The sequence below is a fragment of the Halichoerus grypus genome, chromosome 7 (genome assembly GCF_964656455.1).
Source record: "Halichoerus grypus chromosome 7, mHalGry1.hap1.1, whole genome shotgun sequence".
Lineage (NCBI taxonomy): Eukaryota > Metazoa > Chordata > Mammalia > Carnivora > Phocidae > Halichoerus > Halichoerus grypus.
In genome coordinates this window covers 109,143,490-109,163,418 of record NC_135718.1, presented here as the reverse complement: position 1 = coordinate 109,163,418, position 19,929 = coordinate 109,143,490, and the positions used below count along the sequence as shown (strand labels likewise).

Genomic DNA, 19,929 nt, shown 5'->3' with positions numbered 1-19,929 from the left:
TTTGGCTTTAGAGAAGTGTGGGAGTAGAAAAATGTACCTATTTTTTGTGAGTATGTATTCATCTTAATTAGCTACTGAAAGATCCGTTCATTTACTCAGCTCGGCTAACCCAATCTTTATGTAGATTTAAAAAAAATCAGTATTTCTTATGATTTTATGATTTTGTGTATGTCTAGTTAGCATTTGTTAGAAATTATGAAGTTTGAACATAGACTTTCTTTTTTCTCAAATACACACACGTACAGTTTTGTAGATGCATGTCTATTTATATAGAGTTCCCAGAAATCTGAACAGAGGGATGCAGGCAGGTGGAATTATACTCTACCACACAGTGTTCTTCGACTTGAATTATGAGTGAGTAATATTGATGATAATGATGATGCAGCTGTCACTGCCACCACTGTCTCTACTATGAACTAGTGTTTGTAATGAATTTATGATAGGCCAGGCATTTTTCTAAGAGATGTACATGAATGGACTCTCTCAGTTAATCTTCACACTGGTCCTGCGAGGTGTCCTGATGAGGAGAGGAAGACTGAGAAGAGTTAACTAATTAGTAAGCAGAGGAGAGAAGGTTGAAATCCAGACAGTCTGATTCTGAAGCCAATGTTCTAAACAACTACACGATGTGGCTTCCCAGCAGTGGTGATGTGTGCACGGGTTTTAAGGAAAAAGTCATTTAAAACTGCTTCTTTTGGAAGATTGCTGAATTTTAAGACATGTTAGAGCATGTGTTTAAATTACATGGTTTTAAATTCCCAACTTTATAAGCAAGGATGAAATGAGTGTTCGTAGAGTGTTTACTGAGCAGCAAATATGTGTGTTGAATCCTTCAGTTGTCTCTCTTAGTTTGCGTGATTTCTGGATGTTTACTAAGCAGGATAGGGAAGGAAACTTAGTAATGGAGAGGAGAGGATTAGCTACTGTGGAATTTCCCTGTGTGTGTGTGTGTGTGTAGTCCGAGAAAAGGAAGAAAAGGACTAGAGAAGGACAGAAAGGGGAAAGTAGAAGTTTGCCTGGAAATGTAAGAATAGACCAAGTAACACATCAAGAACACAACCTGTAGACTGACTATAGGTTTAGAGTAAATTAAGAACAACTTAAGAACAAAAATGATTGAAATATTCACTATATTAATTTAGACAAATAAATGTTTGTTGAACCAAAACAATAGAGCTTCATTATTAATCTCAACATTCAATTGCCAAAGATTTTTTTAAATGTTTATTTGAATTCAATTTAGTTAACATATAGTGTATTATTAGTTTCAGGGGTAGAATTTAGTGATTCATCAGTTGCATATAACACCCAGTGCTCATTACATCACGTGCCCTCCTTAATGCCCATCACCCAGTTACCCCAACCCCTCCCCACCTCCCCTCCAGCAACCCTTAGTTTGTTTCCTATAGTTAAGAGTCTCTTATGGTTTGCCTCCCTCTCTGTTCTTATCTTATTTTTCCTTCCCTTCCCCTATGTTTATCTTTTTGTTTCTAAAATTCCACATATGAGTGAAATCATATGGTATTTGTCTTTCTCTGACTGACTTATTTCACTTAGCATAATACGCTCTAGTTCCATCCATGCCGTCGCAAATGGCAAGATTTCTTTCTTTTTGATGGCTGAGTAATATTCCATTCCATATATATACCACATCTTCTTAATCCATTCATCTGTCAGTGGACATCTGGGCTTTTTCCATAGTTTGGCTATTGTGGACATTGCTGCTATAAACATTGGGGTGTCTGTGCCCCTTCGAATGGCTAACAGACACATGAAAAAAATGCTCAACATCACTCAGCATCAGGGAAATCCAAATCAAAACCACAATGAGATACCACGTCACACCAGTCAGAATGGCTAAAATTAACAAGTCAGGAAATGATAGATGTTGGCGAGGATGCAGAGAAAGGGGAACCCTCCTACACTGTTGGTGGGAATGCAAGCTGGTGCAACCACTCTGGAAAACAGTATGGAGGTTCCTCAAAAAGTTGAAAATAGAGCTACCCTACAATCCAGGAATTGCACTACTAGGTATTTATCCAAAGTTTTTTTTTGTTGTTGTTGTTTTTTTTAATGGACTTGGGAATCTATATAATGTTCTAGTTCTTTTTCCTTAGGCACTGAAAATGAAGATGCTCAAAGCGAATATCACAATGATAATCAAGCAAGTTGGGTCCATCGTATGATAATGGCTTTGGTGAGTGATTCAACTTTATTCAATACCAGAGAAGGACGTGCTGGGAAGGTGCACAACTTCATGTTGGGCTTGAATCTCAATACATCCTATCCAATGTCTCCTCTGAAAGACTTTATGACGCAGGAATCGTTGGATGAAGATGAACTGGATGCAGCTGTAGCAGGTACGCACACAGAACATAATCCATGGACGCTAATTCAGGAGATCTTTATCCCTTTCTAGGGAGAAGCCTTTTGATCATTGTCAATACCTATCCCTTTATATTCAATTACAGAAACATCCGTTTAATTCAAAATTACTTCAAATTACTGGTTTTTTGGAAGAAAAACATTCGTTGGACAGGAAATGGCATAGTTATGTCAGCATAGAAAATTTTCACTGAAACACTGAGGAGGAACCTTAGATCCTCTCTGTATTGGACAAGGTTCACTCAGAAAACAAGAAATGTCTCCCTTGTTTAACTGAGAGGGGTTTAAGGTAGAGAATTAGGTGTTTACAAAGTCGTTCCAAGGCTTGGAAGAGCACGCTCCAGGTTGAGCTACCAGGAATGATTCCAAAAACATTTCAGAATCACCCCCACAGATGCCCCCACAACCATGCTTGGCAGTGGAAATGGCAGAAATGTAGCCTGTGTCTCATTTCCTCCTTTGAATCTCGTGTGGGTGTTTTTCCTTGGCAAAGGGCAGGTCTCAGCAGAACAGGCACGAATGGGATTCTGGTCAATGGGGTGTTTAGCCCAACTGTGTGCCGTAGCATGGGAGTCCCTACAACCTAAGGTTCTGAGGGGGGTTGACTTCACCGGGCTCAGTGTCCATGAGGTTCCTGGGCCTGTCCCTCCGGTTCTCAGAAAGGTTAGGTAACTTTCTTAAGGCCAGCTGGTAAGAACCCACTCACTGTGGTTTTTGTTACTTTGTCAAATACTGAGGAGTAATTCCCTCTATTTTTCAGTTCCATGCATGTTTTAAATTAAAAGTTAAATTTGCCTTCGTGACTAATCAATACATAATAATCTTTCTTACAATGATCCTGTCATCTAAAATCTTTCTACTTCGTCATACCATCATTTTTCTGTTAACTGCCCAGATGTCATTTCTCATTTATTTCTGCTGAAGGGTATCAACAGGATGCTTTAGAAATGTAAGTGGGATTTTTCCAAAACCCTTTCTTCTGCTCTTTGGTTAAGCATCATGCCTATAAAATATTTGTGAAAATTAGGACATAGTTTTAGGTTTGGTGGTATTTCTGCTAGTGCTGTTTCCATTTGTTGCTTGAGCTGAAAGGAAATTGCAAAAGCAAAGTTTTCCCCTGTTGTTTAAACAAGAGGTGTAGAAACTCACTATACTTCGCATTATGTTTATGGCATCAAAGTCTAGGATGTAAGGTATGGTATGATTATATACCTGCAATCTATACCCTTTCATATTAACAATGATAAAAGTCTGTTTGTGATAGAGTCAGTAACTATTTTAAAATTCATCCAAAATTAAAAAAAAAAAAAAACATTAATCAGTGACCTCATTTGTCTTGTGGCACTTGATTATACTGATTGCCATTATAATACCCATTAAATGTGTCGTCCTTAGAAACTTAGATTTTATGGATGAATGATGACGGCTGCTAAAAAAAAACTTAGTCTCAAAGGTCATTTAGAACGAGAAAGAATCTTTATAGTTATTTTACTCTAAAGAAAAGAGAGATCAAAGAAAGTCATTCTCATTGCCTACAGTTTCTCAGCTAGAATGGGGTCACAGACCTCAATGTTGCTCAGAAGCTTTTCCTTTCTGCAAGACTCCCTTCCCCACAGCCCTTGTTTTTGTTAGTCATTGTTTTGCTGATGTCAAATGGAAGTTTCCTTTCTGTGTACTATATTACATCTGTTTAATGTTAGGACTTTGATAGAATTACCCAGAATAGCTCCTGTGGTTTGCACAGCATGCATCCTGCACTCCTCATTTTAAAAACTCCCTGGTGGTTTTGCAATATTTTATGTAGATTCGGAGGTGTTCCGGTTGCTAGATCAAATACAGCAGGCCTACTTAAATTTGAATTCCAAACCATATATATGTGTGTATATATGTAGTGTAAGTGTGGCCCTTGCAACATTTGGGACCTACTTGTACTAAAATATTATTTGTTGTGTGTCCTAAATTCAAATTTAACAGCATCTTGTATTTTTAGTAGATAAATTTGGCAACCTTAAGAAATGTGTCTTTCATTATTTTCACCTGTTTTCAAATTGTTCTCCATTTTCATTTTCCTTCTTTCGTTTACTCGTGCATTCACACAGTATTTACGGAGCACTTGCAATGCGTTTGGTATGAGGGATCCAGTCGTCCACAAGACACATGTGATCCTTGCCCTCATAAAAATTGAAATCAGTTTTTGACTTTTCCTTGAAGTTTTGATTCATGGAAGGATTTATATAGTTCAGTTAAGAACAATAGAAAAGTAGAGTAAAACTGACACCCAGCAACCCCGATTCTGATAGAACTGTGGATCAGTTAGGACACAGTCCTCACTTGTGATGCTTGGAGAATATAGTTGTATGTCACCTGATCTGACTCCTTTCTTTATTGGGTGCCCTTTGAAAGAAGACTCATGGACAGTTCTCATAAAGTCCAAGGAGGAAGTAGAAAATTTAATCGTCTCAAAATATGGTATTACAGCGACTAAACATTCTTTTGTTGACCTATTTTGGAATGTGTTAACCTAAAATTGTTTTCAATTAATGCTCTTTGTGAGGAACCTTCAATTTTATTTCTTAATGTTGTATCTCCTAAAAATTCTGTTTCACTTGCTCTGTATTTACCCAGTTGAAAAAAAATGTGTATGGCATATAGATTTTAGTCAAGAATCTACTCAAGTCAGTGATGAGTTCATTCACATTTATAATTTACAGGCTAACATTGTTAAAAATGACTGCATCTTAGACTGGATTTACTAAATCGATTAGTGCTCTCTCAGACAGGTCCTTACTAAGGTAGACCCTGTCTATCTCCTGATTATTTCCAAGTTTTAGACTAACCACGTGTGTGGAGCTAAAAGTTAAAAGATTTATCATAAAATGTAATCATCTTGGTTCATAAAGTCTTCTTAAAACTTCTATTTATTATACAGGGGCACCCGGGTGGTTCAGTCGCTTGAGCCAGGTCATAATCTAAGGGTCGTGGGGTCAAGCCCCACATCAGGTTCCGCGATCAGTGGGGAATCTGCGTCTGTCCCTCTCCTTCTGCCCCATCCCCCCGCTCGTACTCTCTCTCTCTCTCTCTCTCTCTCTCAAATAAATAAATAGGCCACCCCCCACGGGCGTCAGAGGGAGGCGGGCGCCCCGCGCGGTGACGGCGACCGCCGGACTCTCCACTCACCGCTGCCGGAGAGGCCGGTGACCTCTTGGCCGCTCCGCCTTGGAGGCTCAGATGACTTAAGGTGAAGATCAACACGAAAGCCAACGAGGGGTGCTTCTGCCGCTCCTCCTCCATGGCCCACCGCTCCAGCCACCTGCTGGAGAGCCTGGACCAGCTGGAGCTCAGGGTGGAAGCTTTGAGAGAAGCAGCAACTGCCGTTGAGCAAGAGAAAGAAAGCCTCCTGGAAATGATCCACAGCATCCAAAATAGCCAGGACATGAGGCAGATCAGCAACGGAGAAAGAGAAGAATTAAATCTGACGGCAAACCGTTTGATGGGACGAACCCTCACCGTTGAAGTTTCAGTAGAAACAATTAGAAACCCCCAGCAGCAAGAATCCCTAAAGCATGCCACCAGGATTATTGATGAGGTCCTCAGTAAGTTTCTGGATGATTTGGGAAATGCCGAGTGTCACCTGATGTCACTGTACGGTGCATGTTCATCCGAGGTGCCATCTGGCCTGTTGACCAGAAGTTTCAGTCCATAGTAATTGGCTGTGCTCTTGAAGATCAGAAGAAAATGAAGAGAAGATTAGAGACTCTGCTTAGAACTACTGAAAACTTTGACAGGGCCGTCAAGCTGTTAGAGCATTCTAAAGGAGCTGGTTCCCAAACTCTGCTACAAAATGCTGAAGGCAAATTTAATTAGTTTTGAAACATAGGAGCACTTACAAATAATGATATAAAAATGATTAAACATTAGTTCTTCGTGTTAGGCATAACATTTGATACTGATTGTTGTTTCACATGAGGAAAATATTCCAGTGTCATCAGTTTTGTGAATAACACAATTAAAACTAGAACTATTTTAATTATCTTTCTAGAAGTTTTTAGATTGAATTCTTGTCTTATATTAGGCTCTAGCACCTAATATATATAATATATATTTTTTACTATTCTGTGGATGACTACTTAGTATATAGGAGAGAGTAACTGCTCAGCCTGGGCCAAAAGCATTATTGTTCTTTCCTGGGCTTTGTCTGGCATGGAGATACTTGGGCACATGGGGCATTTGGTTGACTAGAAATTCTTGACAAACTTAACCACTCATCTCTTGTTAACTAAGTAGTGTGCTTAAAAGGACAAAAGGAATCACAGAATAAGAAACTTTCCCAACATCTTCTTTTTCATAAAGCACTTTTTTTGGACATCTGTCTCAAATTATTTTAATTTAAGATTTATGCATCTGATAATATGAATATATTTGTTGATATATATGAAAACATGACATAAAGTGTGAGAGAATTCACATCTAATGTTATTACTGTGAACAACTCTATGTCCACTTCATCTTTTTCCAAATGCATCATTTCTCTAAATTTTTAATCATTGCAGAAATACAGTGTTGTAACTTGCCTTTTTTTAAAAATGCCACTATAAAGTCTAATTGTCAACTTTAAAACCTCTATTCTGTATTTTGTATAATTTACTTCCCCATTCCCCTTATTGGACATTTAGTTTGTTTCCAATTTGTTGCTTATTCCTGCAACATATTTATATACAGAGACTTTTTTCCTTCTTTCTTTTGTTTTTGATTTTCTTTGTATAAATTCCCAGTAGTGGGATTTACTGGGTCAAAAGGTATATACATTTTCATGGCCTGACATATTTCCAAATTTTTTTGTATGAGAGTTACATCAATTTGTACCGTCTTCAGTAATTAAAATGTAGCTCTTTCACTAGAAAATAAATAATCTTTTTTAAAAAAACCCTACTTATTATACAGTCAAAAATACCATAATTTAATTAAAACATTAAGGTTATTTTGCTCATTTTTTTACTCCCCCCACGCAAAAAGGAAATAGAGATTTTTACCTTATCTAAATATTGTATTAGGAAAAGCTTACATTTTAGTGTAGGAAAATCTTACATTTTAGTTTACCCTATGATTTTGTTTGTACAGATTAAAATTGAGTATCTTAGACTAATCTCTCAACCTAAGATGAGAAAAATATTTTGTACCTATTACTTCACCTTGTAGACAATCTTCTGAAAATAAGAGAAATAATAAGATGAGGGAATTCCTCTCACTTGCTTACTTCAAAATAGTTGTATACCTGTAGAAACTAATTTCAGAGAAGCTGTCCATTATTTATGTGACTTCTTTCCTGTTTACTTTTGTGTTTATGTTACTTACTGTGACACATACCATCTGGAATAAAAAATCGAGGCACGCGTTAATTTAGGCCAGAGTTCAATACACAAACACCCAAACATTTTTGTACATCATAAATTGAATCTGTGTGAGGTATTTATAAAATGACCATTGCAGGGGTGCCTGGCTGGCTCAGTCGGTTAAGTGTCTGCCTTCGGCTCAAGTTGTGATCCCAGGGTCCTGGGATCGAGCCCCTCATCAGGCTCCTTGCTCAGCGGGAGCCTGTTCTCCCTCTGCCTCTGCCCCTGCTTGTGCTCGCTCGCTCACTCTCTCGCTCTCTCTCTCTGTCAAATAAATAAATAAAATCTTTAAAAAAAAAATGACCATTGCAAATATTCATAGCTGAACTGCTTTAAGGAGATGGTACATAATTATAAAACACAGCATGTTTCCATACCTAACAAAGAACCTGATTAACTCATTTACAGGTTTAGAAACCATGTATGCTTTAAACTGTGGGAGGATATTCTCCCATAGTGGGATTTATCAAACTCTCTCGGACATTCTAGTAGATGTTATACAATAAATCGGGTTCAAGTTCAAATAAATTTGGAAAAACTAACTCCATCCCCCTCTTCACAATGATTTGGGATACTCTAATGAATTTAAGCAGCCCTACTCAAGGTGCCTCAAGATAGTACTTGAAAAAGCAGCCTGGCTTACATTTGAATCCTGGCTGGGCCATTTATTAGCAGGACAGTCTTGAGCAGTTACTTAGCATAAACGTCGGTTAGCAATGATAGAAAAATAGAGCCAAACTAAAAACCAACACCCCTGATCCCGATGGAACCTGGAACCGTAGGACAGCAAGGTTGCAACAATCCTCACTACTTACTCCAAGTTTACTTACAAAATAGAAATAATAGTGGTACCTATCTTACAGACTTCCTGTGAAGATTAAGTAGCATTTTTTTTTTTTTTTTTAAGTAGCATCCTCATTAAAAAGGGCAGTTAGCCCAAGGCATAGTAAGGAGAATAGGAAACACACAATATAACTGGCCATTACTTTAAGCTGTTGATCTTCTATTTCTCAAACCTATTTGATCATGAAACTCTTATTTTGTGTGTAGAACATCTGTTAATATCTTGCAAAACTATGTTGTTTGCAACACAATTAAGAAACACTACTTCCCGTCAGTTTCTTTGGAAGGGTGGAACCATGGTGTTTAGCTATATGCCAGAGCTGGGAATTGGTCACGTCATGATTTGTCTCTCAGATGTTATCTTGGATATAAAAGAGGAAAAAAGGAGACTACCAGTTTCATGACGAGAAGGAGCATATCAAACAATATGAGAGAAATGGTCTGCTTCGGTGAATCTTTTAGCTAAAATTCAAAAAAAAGCACTAAGTGTAGGAAGCCAAAGAAAACTATTTGTGAACTGTCATTATACTTTATAATATGAGGAGAAATCACTGCATTGTAAAAAATATTGCCACTAATGTGTTTTTAAGACGTTTGTGTTGACTTGTGATTAAAGACACATATTAATGTGGTTTTGATGATTGACAGCTGCATGCGTAGTTAGCCTCTCTCTATTGTAATTGCTGCTTTTTAAGTTAGCCATTTTTAAACCTTTTCAGTTCTATGGCCCCACCACTTACTGAAGCAACCATGGGACACAGGATGCAGTTGGCTTAGACCTGGGCCAGGCTTGGAATCCTGACTGTCACTGTGTGAAACTGGACCTCTTGGGTCTTAGCGTCCTTATCTTTCATATGACACTAATCATACCTCTTTTGTAAGAGTCTTAGAAGAATGATAAATCTCATATATAAAATTTCTAATACATGAGAGACACTCAAAATACATGAAGCTGCTTTTAGGAGAAATAAAAGTACCCAGCTTCTTAGTCAAATATTTAAAAACTAATAGAAGACAAAGACCCACAATTGTTCACCTTTAAAAAATTTACATATGTAGTCTTTTATTTTTTTAATTTTTTTACATATGTAGTTTTTAAACAAATATTTCAGAGGAAAATATTAAAATCGTGTTTGAGAATATATATATTTTTCAATGTTATAATTCTGAGGTTCAAGTTTCTGTGATAGAAATTTACAATCTTGGCTGGTAGCAAAGTACTTTGTCACTACAATCCACACATAGTTGATAAAAAAAGAAAGGAGAATTAACCTGGAGATAATTATTTACCAAATGATTTTTCTGTCCTTGTTGGCCTACGCATTCACCTCAGATATAGCAAGACTTTTTTTTTTTTTTTAACTTGGCCTACCTTTTCGTTCAGTCATGTATTCAATCATACGACCTTATTCTTGTCTAAACCATTCCCCCATAGCTTTTTTTTTTTTTTAGCATATTTGTTTTTTTGTTTAAGACCATTCATTCACACCTTTTCTCATTCACCAGTTCTGGACAATACAAATCACCTCAACTGTAAACTCTTTTCCTCTTCATGCCTAAACACTAGTATATGTTTGTAGCATTCACTTGTTATTCAGTATTCTAGGGATGAGAAATTTTAATGAACAGGAGAGAAAAAAACCACATGATTCCCTGTTAACTGTAGAAACGTAAAAGATAATAACATTTTCTTAAGTAATTAAGCCCAAATCTAATTTAGAACTGTTTTGGATTCACATTGAATAAACGTCAAGCCTAATTGTTTCATTGCTAAGTGGCCGGTTAGCTCAGTTGGTTAGAGCGTGGTGCTAATAATTGTTTCATTGCTACTTTTCAGATTTTATTTTATTTTATTTTTTTTTAAGATTTTATTTATTTGCGAGAGAGAGAATGAGAGACAGAGAGCATGAGAGGGAGGAGGGTCAGAGGGAGAAGCAGACTCCCTGCTGAGCAGGGAGCCCGATGTGGGACTCGATCCCGGGACTCCAGGATCATGACCTGAGCCGAAGGCAGTCGCTTAACCAACTGAGCCACCCAGGCGCCCACTACTTTTCAGATTTTAATGATGAGGAGAATTGTGGGATTAATGGGACAGGAAGAATTTAAAAGATTTGCCTTTCTTTGGGATCCCTTGCTCTTAAAACATAATGATAAAATTCACTATGAGAGGATTATAGTCAGTATCATTCTTATTTAGAAATATATGGAGGAAATGAACATGCAGTGGATTCCCACCATGTGCTGAACGTTTTCCTGGATAATACATATTAACCACCATGTATGGGGAGGGGTTCTATAAACACAGGTTAGTCTGACCCTCTAGTTTTTATTACTGCCTCTGTGAAAAGGCTTGCCAAATGGAAGTTACTAGCGTTCTCAGAGATCATAATGCATGTCTAGTATGAACATCCTCACTCTGTTCTTGAACTTTCCAGCCTTCTTCTTAACGGAACACATGTGAGGACAAGGAGACAGACCAAAACAATTGCATGTCATTTCATTCAGCTCAAATCACTTCAATTCTGATCACACCTCTGTTTCGTGGGAAGTGAATGAGGAGCACCACACATAAACGTGAAGAGAAGCATGTTACCATTTTCTATTAAAACAAATGACTTCTAGACCCTGCTTTCTTTCAGATCCCCTTGTCACCTCATTCTACTCTCCTCCAATACTGTAGCCACACTGGGCTTCTTGCTGTTCCTAAGACTTGGTATAAGTCTGATTCTGCCTCAGGGCCTTTGCTCTGGTTCTTTCCCTGGAAAAAATATCCCCCCAAATCTTTGGTTGGCCCATTCTGTATTATTAATCTGGTCTCAGCTTAAGGTCGTCTTCTCAGAGGTCTCTCCTGATTATCCAACTGAAGTTACTCCCTATTATGGGATATGACCCTCTATCATTTTCTACAGTGCATTTAATACTGCCTGAACTATCTGTTTACTGATTTGTCAGTATTATGAAATGTTTATATCAATAATTGTGAAATAAAGTTTATGGTTTTAATTTTTGGCTCAGCATTTTTGCTCTGCTCTTTTATTACAAATGGCATTCATATTTCAGTCTCAAAAACAGAAAATTATTCACTACTTAATCGACTTAATAAAATCCGGTTATTACACGGGAGCTTTTCCCCTCCTCTCAAAAAACTTCACGTAGATTCCTTATCAATTTTTAAACCTTACTATATTATATCTAAAATAAGTATCCTAAAAACAATAAAAAATAAAATAAGTGTCCTACTTCAGCATTAATAGTGTAGTATTTTTATCAATTTAAAAATTGATAGATTTTTAAAATGTAAATTTTCTATCATTGCTATGAATTCTGTTAGAGCAGAGTTTGCATCTTGTTCAGCACGTAGAATAGAGCCCAAATAGTAGCAGACAATACATGTCTGCTGAATGTGTTGACTGGGTGATTTCCCTGGACTCCAGTCACCTTGGGAGATGCAGTGTGGGATCCATTCAGACTCCGCCACTCCCCAGTTCTGTCACTGTAGAGATGAATTTATTTCATCCTTCACTTACAGAGATCGTCTACCTCACATGTCTGTCATGACTTAAAACAAGATAATGTCTGAGGACATGCTTTTAAGCCAGTAAAGACCTAGGTAAAGTGAGGTAATACTGTTAAAGGAATCATGATCGCAGCTTAGAGTTAATGCCAGGGCCTGAGCTAAGTACTTTCCATGCATTGTCCCACTTAGTCCTCACAGCACCCTTATTTGACCTTTAACCCTGAAAGTGGAAACTCTGAGTTAAAGAAAATAATTCATTTACAGTTGCTAAAGTAGGACCCGTGTCCAGTTCTGTTTGACTCCCCTGAGGGCCTAACCATATGAAATTGTATTCACAAATTGACATTAAAAATATGTTTATGTTCTAAATAATGTTAAGTGGTCACTTAATTCATTCTTTTGTTTCTTTCCTTTTTAAAGATCCTGATGAATTTGAGCAAATATATGAGCCTCTGGATGTCAAAAGTAAAAAGATTCACGTCGTGGACAGTGGCCTCACATTTAACCTGCCATACCCCTTGATCCTGAGACCTCAGAGGGGAGTTGATCTCATTATCTCCTTTGACTTTTCTGCAAGACCATGTGACTCTAGTCCTCCGTTCAAGGTAAGGAGAATTTATATAGCATCCCATGATCTAGCATGTTCTTTTGCATGCCTTGTAGATATCTTAGTCCTCTTCCCTCCAATTTCTTATCCCTTGAGCCTATTTTTCTACATTACTATGAGTCATATTTTAAAAACACAGATGTGATTCAATCACTCCCCTTCTTAAAGAAACTTATAAAAAGAAAAGGAGAAAAAAAGAAAAAGAGGACCCCATTAAAGTTTACAATCTTAAGCAGAACAAGAATTATGCGACCTATCTGAAGTTCAAGGAAATTACGCTGAGATTTGGATGTTAGCAAGTTAAAGATAATTAAAACCATGCATGGGGAGTTATACTTGGAGAGAGGACATGAAATACTATTTTGAAGGTACAACAGCAATTATCAGGGGAAAATAATGAAAATCAAGGAAGTATACAGTGTTGTGAAAATCAGTTGAAGATATTTAACAAGGAAGTCTTCGGTGAACTGGACAAAGGCAGTTTCTTTTTTCTTTTTTTTTTTTTTAAGATTTTATTTATTAGAGAGAGAGAGAATGAAAGAGAGAGAGAGCATGAGAGGGGGGAGGGTCAGAAGGAGAAGCAGGAGCAGACTCCCCGTTGAGCAGGGAGCCCGATGTGGGACTCGATCCTGGGACTCCAGGATCATGACCTGAGCCAAAGGCAGTCGCTTAACCAACTGAGCCACCCAGGCACCCCAAAGGCAGTTTCAATAACATCATGAGGGCAGCAATCATACTGCAATGTTTTGAAGGAAGGGTGGAAGATAGGAAAATGGAGATAATCCTGTAGACTGTCCAGGGAAGAAGGAGATGCGCTGTATCTGCAAGAGGTGGGGAACAGGAAAACTGTGTATAGGAGAGGTGGGTTGTTAACAGAAGAGACTCGAATGTGTTTAAATGCTGATGGCTGGGAGTCATTAATGAATATGTTATTGGAGAATGGAGAGATGGCATATATGATAGGGTCACAGCCCTCGGAAGGCTACAGGGGTGAAGAGTGCAAAGGAGATATAAAAATATAGGTGGAGAGTAATTTATAAATGTTGATATTGGGGCAAGAGGGCAGGGGGAATCCGATGGCTGTGATGGAAGGTCACTGTTAGGCACGGAGAGGGAAGTTAAGAAAGTATTCACCTGATGACTTCTCACTTTTGTAGAAATTATAATTCAGTGTTATCTTTTGAGAGTGAGAGGGTAGAGGTGGTGGAGCCAGGAACCTGGCGAGAATAAAAGCCTGCCTCTGAAGAAATGAGAAGAAATTCCAACAGGCAGCATACATTGCTTAGCAGCACTGTGGCCTCACCCAAGTGAGACCATGAATGTTACTGTTCCCTCCACCTGGAAACCTCAAACTTTCTTTAGACACATCTCAAATGTTATCTTTCTTGACCTCCACAGATTGAGTGTCAGTACAAAGGACTTAGTAGATTCTTCTAAATATGGCAATTTTCATGGTCTATTGTCTGTATATATATACATATATCTTCCACTGTCTGGAACTCCTTGGGAACTAGAACACTATTTTGAATGTATGTTTTGTTCTAATCATTTGGTTCTAATTGTATTGTAAGTGCTGGCCAAAGTGTGAGTAGGTCATTTTTTATGAGTGAATGAATGAAATGCTATGAGAGTGATGGAGTTATTATACCCATTTCATCAATTAAGACACGGAAATTCATAGAGGTTAAGTGACACAGTCCATGATCTCCCAACCAGGAAGAGTCAGTGATAACCCAGGTCAACCATGAAGGGCCAGTGATAACTCAGGTCAGCAAGGAAGAGTCAGTGATAACCAGGTCAACCAGGAAGTCAGTTATAACCCGGGTTCTCTGACATCTGCTTTCCTTCCCCTTATACTGTGATTAAGCTGCTCTCAAGACTGATAGTGGCTATTGTAACAGCTCTTTAATATATATAAAGTCTCATTTTTTAAAATTGCTTTCACGTTTGATTTTTTTTTTTTTTTTTTTGAGGCAGTTACTGGTATTCTAACAAGGAAACAAGGGTTGGTGAGATGAGCAATTTCATCATATCAACAAATTAAATAAGATAATGGGTGAACAGAACATAGCCCCAGGACCTGGCTGGAAAAGTGCTGGTTAAGAAGTGGTCACGCTGGACCAGATTTCAAGGCTCCAGAAGGACAATCTAATGATCTTTCCCCTTTACTAGCTGCCTCCTTTGAACACGTTTTACAGTATTTTTTTCTGTGCTGTGTGCTGTGTCCCGCAGTTAATGATAAACCATGGTTCTTGATCTCCAAAACATTTTAGCTTTCTTGGGGGAAAGACTTTTATACACAAGAGTCAACCTGGAAGGAAAATGAGCAACTTATTGTTAAATAGTAATTTGACTTTGTATAAGCATGTGTGTTATGGGAGATCCATATAAGAATAGATAGGTGTAGGGGCGCCTGGGTGGCTCAGTTGGTTAAGCGACTGCCTTCGGCTCAGGTCATGATCCTGGAGTCCCTGGATCGAGTCCCGCATCGGACTCCCTGCTCGGCAGGGAGTCTGCTTCTCCCTCTGACCCTCCCCCCTCTCATGTGCTCTCTCTCTCAAATAAATAAATAAAATCTTTAAAAAAAAAAAAAAGAATAGATAGGTGTATCCTGGAGTAGATGAGCAGGGAAATAAATAGAACAGGATGAAAATGGCACAGAGATGGCAGTGAGCACTTCTGAGGAGATGGAGCGATCTGACTAGAAGTGATAAATATTAAGCTCCCAGTAGGAGGGCTTTAGGGCTGCATGTTGGGAAATAGAGAATCAGTGAAGAGTTTGCAGCTGACAAACGACTTCATGAAATTGGAATTTTAGGATGATTAATCCCACAGTGGAAAGTAGGATGACTTGAAGAGCAAAAGATGAAAATTAAGAGAGATTTACTACAGGACACCTGGGTGGCTCAGTCAGTTAAGCGTCTGACTCTTGATCTCAGCTCAGGTTCTGATCTCAGGTTGTGAGTTCAAGCCCCGCATTTAAAAAAAATTAATTTTTTTTTAAAAAGAGGAGTTTACTATAATCGAAGCATAGGATAATAAAGTACTGTACAGGACGAGTGACTGAGAAAGCCAAGAGCTGGATTTGATGACCGTGAGCAGCAGTGGGGAGGTTCCAATGGATGACTCTAAGATGATAGCTTCGAAGCTAGTTCTGGAGGTGGAAGAAACTGTATTATTCATTTCACCAATGGGAGTGTAAAATGTCAAAGCCATCATTCTATATATGAATCACAGCTCTACTACCTCATGAGTTAATCTTGGGAAGGTTTGAGGATATCACTCTGTACCTCTAAAAAGAACCATTGTACTTTGTTGTAGTTTTTAAATGGACTTTGATTCATTATTTCTAGTCAAGAAGAATATATACTTATTGTAAAAAAAAATTTAGAAATTTGGAATATATATCATTTCTGTTATTCATAAACAATTGCTGATATTTTACTGTTTTCCTTTAGTCTTTGTGTGTGTGTGTGTGTGTGTGTGTGTGTGTGTGTACACCAGGATCATATTGCTTTGCATTCTGCTTCTTTCTACTTAAAATTATACTGTGAGCATTTTCCCATGACGTTAAATATTTTTTAAACATAATTATAAACACAGAATGGTATCTCTGTATGTGAATATGCAAGAACTTTTTAAGAATGCTCTATTTTCAACTTTCAGATTATTGCTATCTTGTCACTTTCTCTCTTAACTTAACCAACTTTCTCAGTCACTTAACTGACTGATTCACCCAGGTGCCCCCAAATATAATTTTTAAATTGATAAAAATACTGCACTATTAATGCTGAAGTAGGACACTTATTTTATTTTTTATTGTTTTTAGGATACTTATTTTAGATATAATATAGTAAGGTTTAAAAATTGATAAGGAATCTACGTGAAGTTTTTTGAGAGGAGGGGAAAAGCTCCCGTGTAATAACAGGATTTTATTAAGTCGATTAAGTAGTGAATAATTTTCTGTTTTTGAGACTGAAATATGAATGCCATTTGTAATAAAAGAGCAGAGCAAAAATGCTGAGCCAAAAATTAAAACCATAAACTTTATTTCACAATTATTGATATAAACATTTCGTAAGAATAGTTAAGTCTCAGATTTTTGTCGGGGAGATATGAATGATAGATATCACGGCTTTTGATAGCCGCAAACTGGCCTTGGAAACTGACGATGTCACTGGGAGTAATACTGGAGGGGTTTTTTTGGGTCTTTTTGTTGTTTTTTGGGTTTTTTTTAGATTTGTAGGCATGTACCCTAATAGTAGTCCAGATATAAAGAGCCTCATGATTCTAAATAATATTCTTTTTTTTTTTTTAAATGTTTTATTTATTTATTCATGAGAGTCAGAGAGAGAGAGAGAGAGAGGCAGAGGCAGAGGGAGAAGCAGGCTCCCCGCCTAGCAGGGAGCCCGATGCGGGACTCGATCCCAGGACCCCGGGATCATGACCTGAGCCGAAGGCAGACGCTTAACCATCTGAGCCACCCAGGCACCCTCTAAATAATATTCTTAATTGATTTAAGAAAAGCAGCTCTATGCTTCATTTTGTGTAGTTTCTTTTTGTTAACCTTTAATAGCTTAGATATATGCCATGCAAATTTATTTCACCATTAGGGTCCATCCAAGGAGAATTCTAATAGCATGTGTCTTTAATGTTGGTCATGAAAATAAGCCAGGGTCTTCCTATTCAAGTCTGCAAAAGAAACAGACTGTGATTTTAGAAAAAAAAAAACATTTTAAAGAAAGCTTTGGCTCTGGCGAGGCGCAAGCAAGGAGTATAGGAGAATTCAGAGTTTACCACTAGAGATTTTTTTTTTTTTGCGCCTTACTAAATTTTATGGAGAGTACTGAATTAGAGTTATTATGCCCTAAATAATGTTATTTTGTATTATGTTGCCATATATTGGACATAAAATCTAACTCAGTTTTTCAGTGCCCTTTTAAATGCTTAATGAGCAGAAACCAGAACAGTGGGTTCATTTTCTTAAAAATAAAAGGAAAGAAGGAAGGAGAAAAGGAGAGAAGGAGGTAATGAGGGAAGGCAAAGAGGAGGAGGGAAGGAAGGAAAATTGGAGATGAGCCAGTCTTCACAAATGACGGAAGTAATGTATCTAAACTGACTTCATCTTTCTGTTTTTCACTCAAGGCCAAAATCCATCAAACTCTCTCTCTCTCTCTCTCACATACACACACACACACCAGAAAAATAATTGTATTTTCCCACACCAACCTGATTTATTTGTTAACATTATGGCATGATCCTTGTGTTAGAGCCTCTTCAATATGATTTACTTCTGACTTGTATTTTGGGTTGCCGCACCATCGTGGCCGAACGGTCCAAGTGTTAGCTTTCCGGGCATTGATCCACTACGGCTGATAAAGAGAACTGCCTGTTGCTAAATGTAGCATTTACAGATTTACCTCAAACATTAGTTTCCAAGGGCTGCCATCACAAATTACCACAAATGGAGTGGATTAAAACAAACAGAAATGTATTCTCTCACAGTTCTGGAGGCCAGAAATTGAAATCAAGGTTTCCTCTGGGCCACACTCCCTGCAAAGGCTCTACAGAAGAATTTGTCCTTGCCTTTTCCAGCTTCTGGCAGCTCCAGGCTTTCCTTGGCTTATGGCTACATAACTCCAGTGTGAGCCTCCAGCTCCATATGGCCTCTCTTCTGTGTGTGTGTCTTCTTATGAGGATATTTGTCATTGGATTATATGGCCCACTCAGATAACCATGACGACCTCATTTTTAGATGCTTAGCTTAATCACATTTGCAAAAGCCCCTCTTCCAAATAAGGTCACATTCATATGTCCTGGGGCTTGGGGGGGGGGAGGTAAGAGCATGGACTTATCTTTTGGAGGGTCCCCATTGAACCCACTACACCTGTATTGGTCATTAAGGATCAGATGCCTTGTGATGAGTAGATATACCCAACATTAAGTTCTCTACATATTTTTGTGAAGGCATAGTAACATCTTAGTGAAGAACTAACGAGAACTATAAAGTGCTATGTAAATTCTACACATTATTAAATATGCAAAATTATTTTCACACCTGTTGCATTATAAAGCTCATGGAACCTAATACCAGCATGCTTTTTATTGGAAGTGATGATGACCATACCCACAAAATACTGAATTCTAAATTATAGTTTCTATCCATTGTATCTTCTATTACTTGCTTCAATAATTTTTTTAAGATTCAATTTATTTACATATTTACATGCATATTTATACTTATACCACTTCCCAATCCAAAAATAGATGGTAAATATTGAGAAACATCATAGAAAGCCTGTATCCTAGGTGTGTGCAGAGAAAAAGCTCATTTCCTCTTGAGAAAAGCTAATTTATTATATATAAATATATATTTATTTAAAAATACATATAAATATATATTTATCCATCTATAAAAATAAATAAAATGGCGTATATATGCCACTCACACTATAGTTTGAATATATTTCTGTGTTATTTAGACTGTTTTCCTTATCCTTCACAGTGTCTTAGTACTCAAAACTGTGTACATCTTACAAAGAAGCGTACTGGCAATTTACCATGAGTCAGTCTATGGAAATCTGAAGTATATGAGGTGTCCAACAACCAAAATGGATACTTATGATAGGCATATTGCCATAATGTATGAAGCAGCAATGTTCTTGCTCGTGGCATTCTTCTAAAATACCCTTTTCAAACTCGTCTGCTCTAGTCATAGTCTGGGTCATTGTTTCTCAGTCTTTACAGAGAAACGAGACATCAGAAAGGAGGTAGTTTTTCCATCCTGTAATCACTGTCTCTATAGTCATCAGTTTTTAACCTTTTCCCCAGAAGGATCATATCAGGAAAGGGAAAGTTTCAATTGCTTCCTGATTCCAACATGAAATATCTATGTAAAAATAGCTTGGTCTTTTACTTCACAAAGTTCTCTTTTCCTCTTTCCTCACACATCAACACATCGTTAGTCATCCTGAGTCACGTTTGTAAACACTAGAAAGCTCTTTTTTTTTGCCTCATTCTCACGCAATTGATCCACAGTATGAACTTCTTGGTTTTATTTTGGTGTTGAATAATCTTGAATGAATAATTGTGAAAGTGCCAGACAAGAAATAAACTGAATAATTCAACTAAACAGGAGGTAAAAAAGGAGCTAGTGATAAAAGTTTCCTTAAATTTCCTCAAATTTC

At 37.6% G+C, this 19,929-nt stretch overlaps 1 protein-coding gene and 1 pseudogene across 4 annotated transcripts in view; both read left to right on the top strand.

The window, feature by feature from the left end:
- PLA2G4A (phospholipase A2 group IVA) overlaps positions 1 to 19,929 on the top strand; it is a 151,407-nt gene that overhangs the window by 118,647 nt on the left and 12,831 nt on the right. For all 4 annotated transcript variants that reach the window (XM_036070942.2, XM_078078035.1, XM_036070943.2 and 1 more), the window contains 2 exons: positions 2,118 to 2,360; positions 12,556 to 12,740. In XM_036070942.2, the coding sequence (XP_035926835.1) occupies positions 2,118 to 2,360; positions 12,556 to 12,740 (428 nt within the window). The remainder of the gene's footprint in view (positions 1 to 2,117; positions 2,361 to 12,555; positions 12,741 to 19,929) is intronic.
- Positions 4,504 to 7,294, top strand: LOC118522097 (BAG family molecular chaperone regulator 2 pseudogene; annotated as a pseudogene).